At 33.1% G+C, this 19,470-nt stretch overlaps 1 protein-coding gene across 15 annotated transcripts in view; it reads left to right on the forward strand.

Annotated features, from left to right (window-relative positions):
* The window catches only part of LOC124427343, a 240,929-nt gene that overhangs the window by 128,678 nt on the left and 92,781 nt on the right, over positions 1–19,470 (forward strand). For 11 of the 15 annotated variants that reach the window (XM_046970197.1, XM_046970226.1, XM_046970208.1 and 8 more), the window contains one exon: positions 14,631–14,673. The exons of 3 other annotated variants lie outside the window; for them this stretch is intronic. Coding sequence is in view for 1 of the 12 variants with exons in the window: in XM_046970174.1 (XP_046826130.1) it covers positions 16,006–16,097 (92 nt within the window). In the remaining 11 variants the exon portion in view is untranslated. Of the gene's footprint in view, positions 1–14,630; positions 14,674–15,479; positions 16,098–19,470 lie in introns of those variants that run through there. One more of the 15 variants, XM_046970174.1, reaches the window with a different exon arrangement.

A 19,470-nucleotide genomic window follows, 5' to 3' on the forward strand; every position in this document is an offset into this window, starting at 1 on the left:
ATCATCTATCTACTCGCAAACTTTCTGTCCATTTCACTCTCACGAGAACGTTGCTTCGAGAACAAGAGTTAAACTCTTGTAGAGGCAGTGTAAAACAGGGAGAATGATAGTTCGTAGAATATGGCATGCGTGTATTAAGGAAAACCAAGAGAAACGCAGCATCTCTATTCGCGTTGACGTCTTTATTTTTCCACATGTGCATCTTCGTAGAACTCGGTCAAAGTACTTCAACTCTTGCGGTTTCTCCCTCCCTCTCTCTCTCTCTTTCTCTCTCTCTCTTACTTCGAAAGTTACATCGACATCGCAAGATATCTTGGCAGTACTTTGTAGCTAAAATAGTCGGATATGTAGGATACGTACATGTTATATCAAAAACAGGATAAATTTTATCTGTCGATTATTTCTCTCTCTTCTTCTCTCTCTCTCTCTCTAGCAAAGATTATTTGCGAAAATATCTTCGAAGAAGTTTCTTTAGTTTAGTGTTAAATTGAAAAAGAAATTTCCTTTATTCACTTATTTTAATAAGTTTCTCAAATGTAAATTATTTAAGTGATTAGCAAGAAAAGTAAATAAATGGTCATTTTAAGCTTCTAAGAAATTACATTAGCAAAATAGTGTATTAAGTAAAATCAAAGAGAGAAAGAGAGAGAGAGAGAGAGAGAGAGAGAAAGAAAAGAAGAAAATGTATGTGTGAGTAAGAGAGACAAAGCGTTAAAGGAGGGATTCAGAGTGCATTTATATCGCATGTAGACGCACAGACGACGTAGGGAGTGGGTAACATCGATATCCTTTTGTAAGTGGCATTATGAACGTGAGACTTCACCAACCCTGCCACATGAGCTCGTCGCTCAAGTTTCATAATAAGCGTCGCGCAATTTCCTTCGTGAGTACCATGCACCACGCTTACCTATCGACGAGGATTTTCATAATGCGTATGCATTCGCGCGTACGCTTATTGCGAGGTGGAACAATTCGCACACGAAAGCTTTCTTCTTCTACTAATCGCGTACTTTGCATTGAATGAGAACGAATGCGAATAGATCCGAAGGTAATCTAGAGATTTTCAAGTAAATATATAAAAGAATGGATCATCATAGATATGTTCCAACGATGATTAATTTATGATAAAACTATAATCAGACGTTTTTTTACATAACATACATATATGAATAAACATTCATCTTTTTTAGATTAAAGGGTATTAGATTTTATTGTACATATGTACATCCAATCGTATATAATAACGTTTTACCGTCGTACATCCATCCTTCAATATTGTAAAAATTCATGGAAAAATTTATTGTAATTATGTGTTTTCTTCCGTATATCTCTATTTCGAAAAATTCTCAGGGAAAAGAAATTATTTTGCGATGATCTTTCTATGTTTTCTTTTTTTAGTAGTACTATATCGAGATAATGATAACATGATATTATCGAGAACGATAATCAAATTTATATATATCGAGCTATTATTTAAAAAAGAAAAAGAACTTTTATGTAAATGCTATATCAAAAGGAGCAAGAAGATATAACGTGTATCTTATTGTTAATCTGAAGCTTTTTACTCGACCACCGACCTGGTTTCTTGTGTTTATGAAATAGTGCTCTCGATCGATACTCTGTGACCTTTATTCTTCCATGTAGCCCTTTCAAAATGCACGTGTACATTTGAACAGTATCCACTTGAGAACCATACGAAAAACGTGCTTTATCGTGGTCGATACTTGAAACCGTATTTGTGTCGGATTATGTGCTTTTATTTGTATTACTCGCGTGCGTATGTGTATGTGATGTAATCTCACATACGATTTAAATGGTAGATCGAAAAGAACAACATGGACATCTAGGATTAACGCTTTACTCGTCTCTCTCTCTCTTTCTCTCTTGCTTTTTCTCATTCTATTCTCTTTATTTATCTTTCATTTTATCGTATCTTCCAAGTAAGAACAAGTTAATCGGCGGATATGAGTCATCGGCACGTATGTTTTCTTTCACGGGCGTCGTTGGACGATATCTTTTACACGCGACTCGCATTTCGTGTAGTTTACGATAATCTAACACAGAACGAAGTCTACTTTGCTAAAGGAGTAACCTCTATAAAAACTCTTTTCAATTTTCAATCAAATGTCGCTTAAAAGTACTTTTTGATACATAAATGATCTAATTTAATCTATTTATAATTTGCCTATTTTTAGTATAATTAATATCGAATACTTTGAAATATATTATATATTTTTCATTATGTTTTAATCGGATTACATTAACTAGTCGTCTAATAGATACGAATTTAAAGTGACAAAGAAGTTTTAAGATTTTCTAATCAAGATTCGAGAGGATATTCAACAGAGAGTACAAATTTCATTCGTGGTTAAAGGATTTCTAGATATTTTTCGTATATATATATATATATATATATATATATATATATATATATATATACCACATAAAATACTAGCACCAAATAGACATATATACGTGTAAAATACATACATACATACGTAGATCCCATTGAAGTATAGAAGGTTAGAAAAAGTCGCAACATTGCGTGCAATACCACAAACATTTCTTCCATCGTCGAATAGGTTTCTCGCAGACAGATTCACCTCTACGACCTCATTCTACCATGGGCAAAGGATTACCAACATCGAATGTATCCAGATCCATTCACGAATGAGCTTCTCCATTCGATGGATAATGTATTCTCCCACTTCCTCCTCTCTTTCCTCCTTCTCTACGTTTTCGATTCGACGATTTATAGGAATGGTTCGGCGCGTATAACACGATGGAAATCGGGATTGGAAGACGACGTTTATCGTGCCCTCCTATTCCTTCGTCCGAAAATGTCGAGATGATATCGACGCTTTTCCTCTTTCTCTCACACTCTCTCCCTCTCTCTCTCTCTCTCTCTCTCTCTCTCTCTCTCTTTCTTTTTCTCTTTGTATCAAAATGAAGATAAAGATACAGACTTTCAATTCCGAAACTTTGATATATTTCCTAATTTTTATTCACGTTTTTATTGCGATAATTAAAAGATCTTTTATACGAATATAAATAATCAAATCATTTCCTGATCTGAGATATTTCAAGATAAATTAATAAAAAAATCCTTTAAATTCAATTACGTTGAATTTCTATCATTTAGATATTCTGAATCTAGTTTTATGTAGCAGAATGAAGAATGTCGATTTCCCAAGTTAACAGTGATAGACATTGACGAATGCAGTCTGTAATAAAGTTATATCGACAAGGGAAGATAACATCAAGAATGAATGTTAAAAGAGGAAGTGAGATAAAAAAACTTGTTACGAATGCGATTACATTGTTTCATGTTTTATCTAAGTTTTTACGTTTGATATACATAGAAAAGTGATTCAATATTTTCGTTTAAAAAATTTACTAATATTTTATTTACTTTGATAAGAAGATAAAAAAAATATATATATATAATGTCATTAGAACAAACTTAATTTTCTTCAAAACAGTTAAAAACTTTCGTTGTATTCTATGTCTCTGGCATTTAACGGAATACATTTTATTAAAGAAACTTAATTTGCATCGAGTAATTACTAGGTCTCGACAAAAGCACTAGGCGAATTTATTCGTCTCTTTAAAGAGAATGTTTTCAAGCGACGAATTAACTAGTTCCATTTCGTCAAAGACCAAAAGATCATCGTCTTTCGTTTTTCTAATCTTCTTGCTGTTAATTGCAGGAAAGAAAAATTAAATGGCAAAATGAAGATTGCTGATGTAATATTGGTAATTATTTCATTTTTTTTATAGATTTTTTACGACCTTTTCAGATCTACGATGCAAGTTGCAACATCGTCCAAAAATGATCCTGAATTTACTCGATCGATGAGTTTGTGAATCAATTCCTAATTTTACCATTTCTACACGGAAATACTTAAAGAGAAAGGATATGAGATAGGATATGGATGAATTAAAGAAGATATCTTTCGCACGTTCTCTTCAGCACGAGTTATCTTTCTCTCATTTTCTCTATCGATTTATCTTTCCTTATCCTTTTCTTCAAACAAATCATTTTTTCAATCATTCATTTCTTTTAAACGAATCACTCTTGCAATCATTTTTGTTACTTTGACATATAACCTTGAAAACTACAATGTTAACTTCTCCAACGTTTCAGACACGTGACAAATATCTCTTGATCTCTTATCTTACGTCCCCCTAGACGCAGAAGAGAAAGAGAGAGAGAGAGAGAGAGAGAGAGAGAGGAAGAAAGAAAGTTTAGGATGATTAAATTGCGAAGTATACGTCGAATTCTTCATAAACGTCCAACTGTAATGGTTCTGATTTTTCACTCTTTATATTTCTTTCTCACTTTTTATTTTCTTTTCCTTTCTATTCGTTTCCTTTTTCACGTGTTACGTCATAAAATATTGCAAGTAATTTTGCCGACGATAGATATCATCGAATTCCATTAAAGCTTATTTTCTTAAACCACGTGAAGCCGTTTTATTTTTAATATCAGATAAAATAAACGAATAATGTCTGACTTTTTCAAAGTTCATACTACTGGAAATTCAATGATACAATTTGTCTTGTAGCTACTTACTTACTTTACACTTTTTTATCTTCCTTTTAAATAATGGCTTATGAAACAACTTGCATCGGCAAATATTTTGCTACAAATGATACAACAAAATACTTTATAAATAATACCTGATAGCAATCATAAATAATAAATGTCAAGATATTAATATTACGATTTATTCAATGATCAATTAATTTCATGCATTATCGATTAATAAAGAACATGATAAAAAGGACAACGTAATTTCTTGCCTTTATATATTATCTTTCTATGCACTTTGAAATTTACTTTTCAAAGCAAAAGTTCACTATCTCTTGGTACAGGAATGACATTTTAAGTGCTTATAGTAGACGAAACATTTGAAACGTAATTAATTCGTGTCAAAAGAAAAAAAAAGAGGGGGGGAAAAGGAGAAAGAGAAAAGAATCGATCAATATATTTTTATAAATCTATAAAAACGAAAAAGATGAATATGTAGATATTTGAAAGATCACATTTTTTGCATTTCCGCTTGGAAATGTTCTTTTTATATTATATCGGTTTACTTAACAATAACGTCGATATCTATTGTACTAGATCTAACAAAGACCCAATGTATTTACATTAATTATAACGTTTACACGTGTCCGTGCGGTTACGAGCTCTTCCGTACTACCCAGCTGCAATCAGGTGGTATAGAACAAGAGAGATAAAGATAGTAAGAAAGAGGAAGAGAAAGGAAGAAAGAAAGGGAGTGAGAGACATATATATATATATATATATATAGGTAGGCACGTATACGAAATGAGAGATAGAGAGAAAGAGAGAGAGAGCGAGAGGGGGGGGGAGAGAGAGAGAGAGAAATGTGTTCCGCCTTAATCCTTTCTACCGGTCGGCCTTGTTGGCCCGGTCCTCATTGAACGACGGAGTCAACGCTTGTTCGACGTGTAATTAGTATAACGGAAGGTATGAGAGGGCTGTCGAAACGAGCAAGGTGGATGGTCAAGTACCGTACTAGTTAGTATGCCTACTTACCGAGTTTGCTACGATGTGAATGACCCGTATACGAGCAACGACCGTAAGCTCTGGCTCGTTGTCGTAGAGTACCTAGAACATGACGAAGAGAAAGAAAGAATAAGTCTTTGTTGTGAGGAGATACACTGGACTTATGGAAAATAAGAAAGAGATTTCTAAGAGCTTAGAATGAAACTAGAAGGGAAAGGACGGGAATTATTTTATTTATTTGTTCCTTTCCTCGATTGTTTAAGAAACGATATTATACGTATTTTGCTTTTTGCTTTAATAAGTTATAAAACTTTGTGAATTCTCGTGTTCTAAAGACTTTTATATATAATTTTTAAGTTAAAAATAAAAATTGGATCATAATAATGAAACGAAATTTTACGATTCATAATTTTTTGCAATCTTATCTTATCTATTAAGGTTGCAAATTTCTAAATTCAGGATGAAGATTATTACATATTACAGGAATACTCGATTACATTAGGCCATGCAGAGTTTCTGATCTTTAACCTAATGCACGCTACTACTTGAGATGCTTTGGTCTATGTGCGGTTAGAGGGACAGAGAAAGCTTAATGCTTATAGCACGACTCGGAGTGGTGGTGATTCAATTATGGCTCTTACCTTCGGACAAGAAACTAATGTTCTAACGCAATCAATTTGCACCACCTTAATGAGATCGACACAAGTTCTCGTCAGAGTATGTTCTAGGTACGATTTAGTATGAGATTCACTTTGATACTCTATATGCAGCTAGATATCATAGTTACATAAACGAATTTGATTTATTATTGATATTCTCGCTGTGATAAAAGACGCGAGAAAGAGAGAAAGAGAGAAAGAGAGAGAGAGAGAGAGAGAGAGGGAGAGGGAGAGAGAGAGAGAGACAGAGAGAGAGAGAGAGAGAAAAAGGAAAAGAGAAATGACGTGAAGATAGCATTAAGTGGACAGGCTAATCGTGTCCTTTAATACCGTAAACCTGTAATCCGTTGATGGCATTTGAGCGCTTAATTAGTAAAAGTAGTAGGCGGAAGTGAGACTAATGAAACAAGCCAAGAGGATGATTAAGTAAAGGACTGAATAGTGTGTCTATTTACAAACTTTAAGATAAAACGAGCTTTCGCATCGTGTACCAAAACGGAAAGTGCTTGCATTTTAACGTACCCTTCATTAGTCAGCCAAGTGATACTATACTGATCTTTGGCAACTTCCTAAATACATAACAAAATTCGAAACAAAGCTCAATGATGGCTTAATGTTTATTCGTAAAATTAATCCTCTTACTACATTTGAATTCAAATAGAATCTTAAAATAGAAATATTTCTTTGTTATTTGTTAAAAAGAAATAATCCCAAAATACGAAATAGATATTATCCGTAAGAGTGAAGAAAACGATAGGAGTTTAATTTGTCGTTAAGAATGCACGTGAGTTTCTCGTGACAAGAAAGTGGGAGATCGTTAAACGGAAAGTCTTGCCATCGACCTTTGAGAGCCAATTAATGGAAGATGGAGGGACTTTGACTCGACTTACGAGGGAAACGCAATTTTCCGAAAGCGCTTGACGACGCGCGTGACATGTTTCAGACAAACGATCATACTCTTTTAACATAGGACTGTTAAACTTTACCTTCGATTTTACAAAGTAGAATTAATCAAATTTATTATATTGTGACAAAGTCGTTTTAATAACAAAATACATAGATTTTTAAGTTCGTAAATATAACAATTGTGAAGAATTGAAACAAAAAAGATTAATTCCATTCGATCGAATTTAATTTATATATTTTTCTTATATATGTATAATGCTAAATGATTTAACGATCTTCTTGCTTTTACATTAATCGGCAGAGTCCTTTAGATTGTAAAGAACGAAGTCATTGCTCGATTCCGCTTCTTTTAGATAATTTAAAGGGTACAGGAGAATGATTTTATGGGAATAAATAACCTTGAATTTTATTTCAGGAGTATGCTTCGAGTAGTACATGAAACTGGTAAAAACATTTTCTTCGTATTGTACGTCTAGCACGACGTAGGAAAACCAGCAGACTACATTCGTGAATTAGAAATAAGGTTCTCTCTTCCTCTTTACACCGTGAAAGCCTATAGCAACGGTAGGAGGATATATTATCTATTTTAGCTCTCGTGAGATGCGTCCTATCTTCTCTTGAAAGATGTATGTACGTAGAAAGATACACAGTTTGACAGGGTATACTCGTCTGGAGAAATATCGGAGCTATATTTTTTAATTCTTCTCCTCTATTAATCTGTTTTTATCTGCCGAGAGAGAAAGAGAGAGAGAAAGAGAGAAAGAGAGAGAGAGAGAGAGAAAGAGGAAGAGAGAGAGAGAGGGAGAGAGAGAGAGAGGGAGAGGCAACAGATTTTAATCGTATCGATAAAGGAGTTATATGATCGTTCAAGTTGTGTCTGTTTCATTACCGAAAATTAGATGGCCGATCATATAATAATATAAATATGATTTAGTTGACACTGCATTGACGCGTATCGTAAACAATCGAGAATGAGAGATCATCAAACGCCACGACTCTGTGCACGGAATAAAATGATTTGAGATGAAAATTAACAGAAAACACAAAATAAAATAAAATGTAACGAAATGGAATAAAAGCAGAGCCAACGCGGTACAAACGACAATTTTAAATTCACTGCAGTCATCGGTCCCACGATAAACTCGTGCGAACGTCGGTAGGTGAATTTTCGGTTAACGAATTTTTCTCATGCACCATATAATTTCAATGTTCTGCCGGAAATCGACAGACAAGCATGTTCTATAGTTTATTCAATAAACAACTCACGTTTCGGCAGATTAAACGGCGTAGATAACGATTGCAAATCCAATAAGTAAAAAAGAAAAAAAGAAAAAAGGGATTTCGACGAATGGTATAATTTTTGTTGAGAAAAAGTCTGGGTCGAAGAAGTGAATCGTATTCACGATATACATATTCATTAGATGTATGTACATATTCATAATATAACAGTTTTCGAGATGCATAGATCTGAGAAATTTTTGGTCTTGAAATTTTTCTGTGTCTGATTTAAAAGTCAAGTTTAGTCGTCGATGTAAGAAGGAATTGCAAAATATATTTCCTTCGTAATTTCGTACTTGTACTTCCTCATTTCTACTTTAATCCTTTCTACAACTTAATATTCGCCCTCTCGAAAAGTTTTCATCACGATAGCACGTAAAAAGTTGACAGTAGTCGTTACTGTCGCGTACGATAAAAAGACGCACGGATCCTGAGGAGAAGTCTTAAAAGCGAGGGCAAAATATCAGTATAGGTCAACGAATTGTGCACCATTGTGTGCCTACTTTCTCTCTCTCTCTCTCTCTCTCTCTCTCTCTCTCTCTCTCTTTCTCTCTCTGTGTTGCTCTTTCTCATTGACTCTCACTCACTAACTCTCTTCTTCTCTCTTATTTTTCGTTCATTCCACCTTCATATCTTCGGCGTTGCAGTACTCGATGCAATTTACGTTTCTGCACTTTGCGTGGACGGATATTTTAGCAAAGTTCTTCCAACGGTATATCGGAGTCGCTTTCGGAGCCAGGGTGTACATACATATAAAACTTTTAGACATGGTAGTAAGAAGGAAAGCGAGAGAGTGGGTGAAAGAGATGGAGGTTAGGGATCTAGAGTCTAAGCGAAATAGGGGGAAGAGAGGAAGAGAGAGAGAGAGAAAGAGAGAGAAAGAGGGATAGTGTCTACAAGCTCCACCTGCTTCTTTATCCTCTTCTTGTCTCGACCCTCGCAAATACGACTAACTCGCGAACTAGTTTACCTCAGTCCCAACATCTCGGTCATTACATCACCTGAATCTTTCTGCTGCTCTGATCGTCACTCGGAACTGGAATCTTTCCATTCTATCACACGATCCCTCACGGAATGACGTCTTCTACTTTTCCTTTTCTTTTTTCTTTTTATTTCTTTTCTTATTCCTTCTCCCTTTTTCTTTCGGGAATAGAAATTCCCGAGAAAAGAGAATAAAATCTTCTTTACTTTTTCTTTTTCTTTCTTTTTCTTTTTTTTTTTTCATGGGAAAAATTGTTCTTTCCTTTGTTGGGTTTGACGTAACTACGAAATTGCATCGTAGTGTGTATGTTTTATATTTTTTTTAACTGTCTTTTACCTTTGAGATTTGTACGTTTTATCGCAGTTGGTTGGACTTGATAGGAATAGAAAATTAAAAAGCATTTCGCTTGCTACAATATTTTTTACATTTTCTATCTTTTGTTTAAAAGGTTATGTCTCCAACATTCACATTTTTGGTTCCGTTTAAAAATGTCGATATTGTTACAACGTCAATATTCTATGACGAATTGATCTAGACTTTAGATTCGAATAACAAAAATGTTTTTAATATAAAATTCTTGACATAAAGAAGTATTTATAAATTTAAAAATAAGAAGCATGTAATATGATTTACGAAAGAAGATTTTTTGTTTATCCTCTTTTACAATCAATAAACATCATTAGACAGATTGTAAAAAAAACACGCTGTAAATATTAAAGCTTCTTTATATTTTATAACTTATTTATACTAAGCTGCACAGTGTATTATGTATCGGCTGGGCGTATAGTATATGAATAGTGTGGTACCATAAAGACTTCCTGATAATATCGGAAGCTCCGTTAATGTTTATCCATCATGCTCTTTACCGTACTTCGGTTTAATTTATTCGTTAATATGAAAAATGATTAAAACCATTTATTCGGATAAAAGTATTGTTATTCGATATTATTGTGATTTTGTAAAATAATTTTAATTTAACGATAATCCTATTACGATGACATTAAATATTAAGATAAATACGGTCCTTTAAAAAGAGAAATAAAAATCTCTATTTTTTCGTCATCCATGCATCGGATAATCGTTTTAATCTTCGAAGATACGGTTAGATTGATACGTCGACAAGATCATCACTTTTACTTCTTCCAATCGAAGACGAACTTATAAAGAAAAAGAAGGGGAATCTCGGATTGGAAAAGTGCATTAAGGATAGAAGGTTGGTAACTTTGGCAATTTTGCGGTGCGATCGGGGCATCGTGGTGCTGTCGGCTAAGAAGTGAGTAAGCTGCTTTATTACCAGTTGGTCGAGAGTTAAGACCTCTTTTTAAACCTCTTGAATCTTCTTTAGTAGTTCGATTAACCTTTCACCCGTAAAAGACGCTAAACAATAGACGATTCTTCTCTCGACCCCTGGAATTTCGAATATCTTAAGATTTTATGAATCGAGAATCGCCAAAAACTTATATTCAACAAAGAGAGTATCGAGTGAAAGAGTTAGGAAACTTTGGAAAGCATGTAAATAAACTAGAAATTCATTTTAAACTACTCTCCCGATTAAATTTTGACTAATGAAAATAGTATAGAAACAGATTATTTACTATCATTATAAATTAATATCAATAGTACGAAAGCGATGTGCAAATATGTTAATCGTTCTTCATTTCGTCAAAAAAAAAAAAAAAAAAGAGATGCCATTAATTTCTCCAGCGACCTTAATAACTGTTTGTTATAATAGAATTAAAACTTACATATTTCCTTGCGTTTATTTTTTATGATTACTTTAAAAAAGAAATTACCCTGTTTCCATGAGAAGTCAGAAAGAAAAGTCAGAGAGAAAGAGAGCGAGCGAGATAGTGAGAACAATATTATTTAAGTAGCCATTTAAATTCCAACTGAGTGAGATGAATAGCTGCATTTAAATACGGACGAAATAAAGGTGAAGATACTTGCATTTAAAATCGAGCAGCATGGATTCCGAGGTTTCGCTTTTATCGCGGTTACCTCACCGCGTGAGGCTTCTATCGAAGCTAATACTTTACACAGTACCCACATACTACCCGCTCTTTCCTCCTATCGCGAATTGTTTCCTTCCTTTTATTTTCGAGAAAATTAAAAATGAGACTGCGTTTGACATGTAACAAATTGTTTTTCATCGGTCCGATCTCGCGTTTCAGCATTTCCTATAGCACGATATATAATATATTATATCGAAAATCTAATATTTAAGTACGTGGTTCACGAAGTCACGATTAGATTAATGGTATCTTCGAGATGTCAAAGAATAATGGATTTAAATTAACTTCATCGAGTCGTTGGTGAAACGTACAGAGTTACACGCGCGATTATCTTTAATTTTGATTGAACGATTATCAATATTAGGTGTATGATTGTTTAAACATTTTTAAAATAACCATCCAACCATCATCTTCGTAATCTTTAAATGATCGATCATTATTAATTTAATTCAATTTGATATATTTTTTATAATACTTTTATAGTAATCTGTAAAAGGGAGGTTTTCTCGACTTTTCGTTTTAAAGAGGCGAGGACATTTCGGAACGATCATCAAACGTCCTGAAATGAATTGGTCGATGACAAATGAAAGAACTTCCGTCGTTCGATCCGAGTATTTTCACAAGGCAACTTTCGATGAAGTTTTAAATGCTGATCTAGCGACAGGCACGCAGATTATGAATTCGAATCGTCAAGCATTATCGGATAAGAAAACTTTGGGTACTTACTTTGAAGTCTCAAGATTTTCGTAATCAGCGCGACCGTCCTGAGAAAACTTGAAGAGCCACGAAATCTTTAAAAGATATTGGAATCTTTATGATATAAACGTCTTCCCGTTTATTTCGATCTAAAATAATCTCTTTCTCAAAATTTTTTTGTTCCTAAAAAAAAGTATAAATTTCCCTAAGGGGTTTTTATAATTCTGCATCCTACTTTCCTCTTATTTTCATATTTATATACGATACTTGGTATTATTATTTGTTTATTATTTCACTTCAGTTTCATTTTGTTATATAATTATATAAGACAAAGAGGAGAATACCAACGAATACCCATTAGCTTTTATAACAATTAATAAGTTTATTAAGATTTTATTTCTTTAAAAACGCGTCTTGATTTTCTCTTTGAAATAGAAAAAAAAAATTATGATTTAAATAACATTTTTATTTTTTTCAGAATGATTATAATTGATCATACAAAAATAATATCGCTTAAAACTAATTCTTCGCGACATTCATGCGAAGAATTTTCTTCGAATTCTTTTTAAATTTTTGAAATTTTTGAAATTGTTGGTATTATCAAATAATTTTTTCTATTTCTTTGTTCGATTATTTCTTCCTTTTAAGCCTGTGCATATCCATGTTTATTTTCTTTTTCTCCTTCTTCTACTCTTTTTCTCCCTTTTCAAGTTTAGCTCACATTATAGAAGATTTGCTTATCGCGCTGGAGAAAACGGTTTGGCTCTATGCCAAGCACATCTTTCGCATCCGTCGTAATTCAAAATGGTCTGTTCTTTACCTTCATCTCTCTCTATCCTTCTCTCTTTCTTTCTCTCCCTCTCTTTCTCCCTCCTTCTCTCTTTCTGTATGCTCTCTATATATAAAATAATTAAATTTTTCAACGAAATTTTAGAGATTGGCCCAAAGACTTTAATAGGAGGAAATTATTTGCCCTTTTTCTGTTCCTATGACGACTTTCACAGATTATTGATTATAAAAGGTTCTTTAAATAATAGAAAAAAAGAGAAACGAAATTTTAACTGCGTTATTTCTTTCTGTTAACATAATAATTATTGAAGAAAATACTGCACAAGCGTTGAATTGAAGTTCTCATATTGAATTATAATATTATAATATTGAATATTCTCATATTGAAATAAAGTATACTATACATTGAACTATGTTCAACGTATTAATAATATTTCAAACTATTATTCATCTTTGTAAATTTTCCTCTGCTACGGTCACTATTCATTTACGTTAAAAACAAATATTGTATCAGTGTATGGTCCTGTATGATTCAATGATGTAATTTCGATAGATAAATTGCTTCTGATTTTCTAATTGTACAACTACTTCAGATTGTCCAATGCAAGCATAATGTACTTCCTATTTTCATCAAATAACAATTTTCAATGAGAATGCATTGACCTGGACTCCTTTGACCAAGTTAACTACTTTTGTAATGAAGCTCGGAGAAACTTTAATTATATCTGAATTTAAATAAAATATACACAAGATTTATATTTTGTAATTTACATTAATATTATACGAAGAGGAATCAGCAAAAAAAAATATCATTTTAATCACTATAATAAATCCAAGTCCAAATAAATTGATGACATACAAAATAAAAGACTCGATCGTTGATTTTCGAAGGTGTCACAGGATGAATTGAAAAAGGTATCTTTCGTCGATCGCATTAAAGCTCGAATGCTTGCATTGCTAACTCGGCAAGAAACTCATCTGCCTTCCAATGAGAAATCGAAGACTGCTCTTCGTTGGCCGTGTAATTAAGGACATCGTTAAGTGCGAGAACCCGATTTATCTGTGACGATTACCTTCGAAGTTATCCTCCTCCTTTCTCATCCGTTTTGGTGAGAGCCAAGTCTTCCAGGAGTTTCGATCAGTTCCTTGGTGGGTTTGTTACTTTGCAAGCCGTTGCACCCGTGAGAGGTAGCTCGAATGCGATTATAACGAATTCGTTAGCTAAACTTAGACAAAGTAAGTACTTAAATCTGCTTTTACTAATAGCGGAACTAAAAACTGAAGTGTGGAGACTTTGAATAAGAATATGTTAAACGTCATCAGAAATTTATACGAGTGATCGTTGTTTAACCGATAAAAAATTCTTTTGGTTGATCAATATTCCTTGTTGTATTAATTAATTTAGGAAACTGTGATTTTCTTAACGAAACTACCGAAAGTTCTTACACTTCAATTAGAGTTTCCAATCTACCGAAGACGAACACTTAATTACTGGCTAACCACAAGACCGATTGTATCTTCTATTGATACTAATTGAATATTGTTCGAATGGTTTAAGTTTAATTAGACGTACATAAGTACATCGAAATAATGATAGATACATATATGGTGCCAAACTTGGTTAGTCTCTCCCTCTCTCTCTTTCTCTCTCTCTCTCTCTCTCTCTCTCTCTCTCTTATGTTTAAATAAAATTAATAAAATTATTTTTTCAAATAAGAATTTTATCGAGATAATACGTTATTTACCGTACTGCTTTTTTTCTGTTACAGAAAACTACGAGAACTGAAAATAATCTACCGTCGATATTTACTCGTGAGTTATTTTCTTCTTTTTAATAATTCTTTTTTTATTTAACTTTTAATTTTAATCTATGAATTATGATTACCATCATGACATATATTTAATAAAATATATATATATTATCTTGATATATGTAAGATATCTCTTATGCATATCACACATAATGCAATTATGAGATTATAAAAAGTAATACGCAAATAATGAGAACGTAATGAGAATGTATTATAAACAAAAATTTCCACCTTTCTCACTTAGAAAGTTACTCATAAATGTTCGCTGCCGGATGTCCTTGGAGAATGGTACGTCGTATAAAAATTTTAATAATGTTTTATTATATTCACATACATATACACACGATGGATATTCTTTCGGTAAATATAATCATAGCAAATTTGTATCTATATTAGTGTATATTCATTTCTGACATAAGCACAAATATTGTCTAATAGTTTGTCAAAATGAAGTTTTCATAACGTATCATAAATTTGTTTACAGAATAGAGAATGAGTGATGCGATTATTATAAAAGCCATGTTTTAACATTAAATTACGTTCAAGAGAATCTTACGTATTGTAAACTTTCTTAGAAAATACGTGTTAAAGATAATAAAAAATATTACCTAACTAGCATATTGTATAATCACATTAAATACTTTGGAATTAATCGTTTATCTACTCAACTTTAAATCTACAACTTTTGAATCGTATTATCGAATTCACGAAAGCGGATTGCAAGTATTCTAATCGTCTAAACGATCTACCTGAAATCTGCGGCACGTTTTGTACAAAGGCAAAACCATACGAAGGATATCTAATATACGCACGTGAGCTCGATATTCCTCTAGATTCCAGCATCATGTTCGATAGTTCGCGATGTTAATTCCCGATGGTAGATAGGTAGTTTGCGTTTCTGAGCTAACGACATTTCTCAAATAGCAAATTCCGAAACCTTAGAATGGTAAACAATACCTGGAGTAGTTTCATAAGTCAAGAATCCGTGTACCGTCTAGATAGGCACGTGCTTGAAAAAGTCACGTTTTTTCGCATAGGTTCAACACATTCGCCATAAAAAGCTCGTTACAACGGTACTTGGCAGAGACTACAATCTTCTTCGACATGGCCATTTGCGAAGAGAACATCATTTTCATTCTCTTCCCTTATACTTTCTTTCTTTCTCTTTTCTTTCCCATTCCTCTTTCTATCACGTAAAACGACGATAATGATTTTTTATTTTTATTTTTATTTTTTTTATTATTTAACAACGATTACATAGAAAATTAATGGATATAATTTTAACAGGGCAATGTAGGACAGCGTAACATTGTCGTGTTATCAAAAGGAAGCGATGAATGGTAGAATTCGAAGTGAGGGAGAAAGAAATGGCAAGGTAACGCAGAGAACAAGAGGAAAAGAAATAGGGTGGAACAAACCCGGCAGGTGAGTTCCGTGCGTGTGACTTCATGCGAGGAAGAATTTTTTTCCGAAATACGAAGATTAATCGTGCCAACCTATGGTCCGAAAAAAAACCTATAGATAAAAAAGAAGAACGTGGTAGCGTTAAAAGTCGGTGAAATAGAGGCAGGGTTTTTGAGTGATAGAGAATTCGGTTTCCACTCTGTATATACATTATAAATCTTTTTCCTTTCTCTTGATCATCCATCCTCTTCACGATAGTTCGTTTGTACTTGTATTAAAGTCGTGACGGCCAAGAGACCTCTCTTTTTTTTTCTTTATTTTTTTTTCTCTTTTTTCATTTTTTTCTCTCTTTTTTCCTTTTTTCTCTCTTTTTTCCTCTTTTTTTTCTTCTTTTTCTTTTTTTTTCCTTTTTTATTTTATCATGCACGTGGCATTGAATTCCGAAAGATATAAAACATATAACGTCGTTCGGAAGGATGCCATTCTGGATGTGTCCTATTTCGTATGAATATCGAACGTAACATCGCGAACTGGACAGAAAATCCGTTCGACTTTTCTCGATTGTGAATTATTACCTGTTCTATGGAGCCTACGATATTTTTATAGGTGATCGTATTTCGTTACTTTTATCTTTTTCTTTCTTTTTCTACCTTCTGTCGATCTACACCATCGTTCTCTCTAGTCGTTTGAAGCTTTTAGCATTCTTATTCACGACACTCTTCACTTCGTTAGACTTTTATGGCACTAGTAGTATTCTTTCTCTTTCCTTTTCTCGTAATTCAATCGATCAGTACGAAAGAATTGTATTCTTAAATTTTATTCCCAACGTGTTCATGTTTTTTTCTTTTCACAATTTTTTTCTATATTTCTGATCGTACTCACTTGATGGAAGAAAATTTTTTATTTTTTTTTTTTTTATTTATTTATTTTTTTTTTTTGAATGTACGTAAAATGACAGAAATTATTTTAACACAGATTTTCGATTACTTTGCCCTTTCTTTCTTTCTCTTTTTCTCTCATTTTCACTTATTAGTAGCTCTTTTTTTCAACATAGAACAAAGATTTATAATAACCCAATAACTTTTTTCTTCCATTTTAGTTATGAATATGCAAACAGAAACTATCGAGTTTCCTTTGGTATTGGATAATTACGCTTTGACGATATGCGCTTGCAATCTAATTAGAAAAAGTTTTTTATTATCATGTCTATATTATTGTAAAACAACACGCACAACATGGAAACGTTTTTTCTATGGTTTTCTTCGAAATATCCATTTTATTTTAAAAGGTCTATCGTTCTATCGTTCTATCGTTCGATCGATCGCATACTTTATTTTTAACTCGTAAAGAATTCTAACACGAAGAAGAGTTAATAAAACTATCGTAAATAACATTATCTTACTCAATTACAAAGACTTTATGTGAAAACTTAAAAATTTTTCAAACGTTCGTGACAACACATAAACAACCTGCTATTATATCGAATAAATACAAAAGAAAAAGTAAATAATCGGATTGACAGTAGCAGTATATAATAAACGACGAGAATGATAAAAAATAATCCCAATAAATTTGTACTGTGGCCACAGTATACCAATTACAGATAGCATCGAAACGAGCGACCGATCTGCGCATTTTTTAATAATACTTTATTACCTTCGTATACCAAGCTTCTAGGATCCTTTTGGCATGCTGCTGCCAGTCGTAACATCACGTTCGGTTGAAATTAATCTCGCACGCGCTTAGCACAAACAAACCGAGGAGAAAAAAGAGCGAAAAAGAGAAGAAGTGGAAAAAAAAGGAAAGAGAGAGGAAGAGAGAAAGAAAGAGAGAGAGTGGGATTAATAATACTCGGTATTCTACTATACCGTAACGAGCGCAGGCGCACTCGCAAGCACACATGATGGGGTTAACTAGAGAGGGTGTATATGACGGACCGCAATACATATATATATACTCACAACGATGACAGTGACAGTAATACTGGTTGTGGTGGTAGTTGCTGCGACTGTATATTACATTATTAATAAACTGGATATAAACTCAGTGACAAAATCACACGCAAAATGCAAAATGCAAATGAGACATTAGTCATTCCTTCTCCGTATATAAATCCATTGGTTGTGCTTGCTACAGATTGTAAATTACAAATGGAGGACACAAAGGATTAAGATAGATAGAGAGAGAGAGAGAGAGAGAGAGAGAGGGAGAGAGAGAGAAGCACGAACGAGATGGAATTAGCAAGGCAGACGATACGTAGGAGAGATGTGAAAAGATAAAGGATAAGCAAAACTGTGATAGAGAAAGAGTGAGCCCACGTAACTCCTTTCGAAACCGGCTATCGACTTACATACCTGCTCGCGCTACGCCCACACTATGGTACGCCTTCACGTAATCTTCTCTTCTTTTCTGTCGGCCGGAAATAACACCGTCGTGCGGCGAACAAGATTGCTGGATATCGTCGGGTTCAGAGATCGTATGAACGATCGATTCGATTTCACTCGTTATACTCGATTTTATTCGTATTTTCAGATATTCTTCGATTTTTTCTTTGGCTATTGGAAAGAAAAAGTGTATATGTCTACTTTCAACAATTTCTCCCATATATGCTATATGTAATGAGAATGGTTTAATACGTCGGAAATTTTTATATTGGAATTTATCATTTTATTTGTAATATTTCAAGAATTTAACACGTTTCAATAAGCAAAAAAGAGAAAGGATATTACTATAAATATATATATATATATATATATATATATATATATATATATCATATTACTATATACATATATCATATACACATAAGTACTTGATATCTTCTGTTGTTCCTATCATATCATTTGTATTTCGTTCGATTCGATTTCTCCATATAGAGATCGTATCTCGACAAAGTTTGACAAGAAAAGCGACGGATAAATGTCGAGGAAAAACCATGAGAGATACGATCGAAAACGTATAGTTCACTTTCTTCTTTCGATATTTGATCCTACTTTTTGGTAATATCATCGACGGCAACAATATTTTCTCATCCAATTCCAATTTCACATTGTACAAGAGAAACGAAAAGAATAATACGAGATTGAACAACGTATTACGATCTTTAATATCCTGCTTTTTTTTCGTTCCTGTTGACTTTCACCGCTTGATAAAATACCTTGAAGAAATATCCACCTTGATAAAACTTATCACATTTTTCGCAAAACTATAGATACGTTTATCTAATGACCTGCAATCGAAATTTTTATCAGTTCGGTTATCGAGCCGTTGTACTTTTTCTTTTTTTTCTGTTTTTTTATCTTTTTACTATTAAACATCATGACACAATTTTAAATTAAACCACTTTCGTTACTCGAAATATCAAAAAGTTTAAAAAAATGTCGTATAATCAGAA

Source organism: Vespa crabro, chromosome 1 (assembly GCF_910589235.1).
Source record: "Vespa crabro chromosome 1, iyVesCrab1.2, whole genome shotgun sequence".
NCBI lineage: Eukaryota > Metazoa > Arthropoda > Insecta > Hymenoptera > Vespidae > Vespa > Vespa crabro.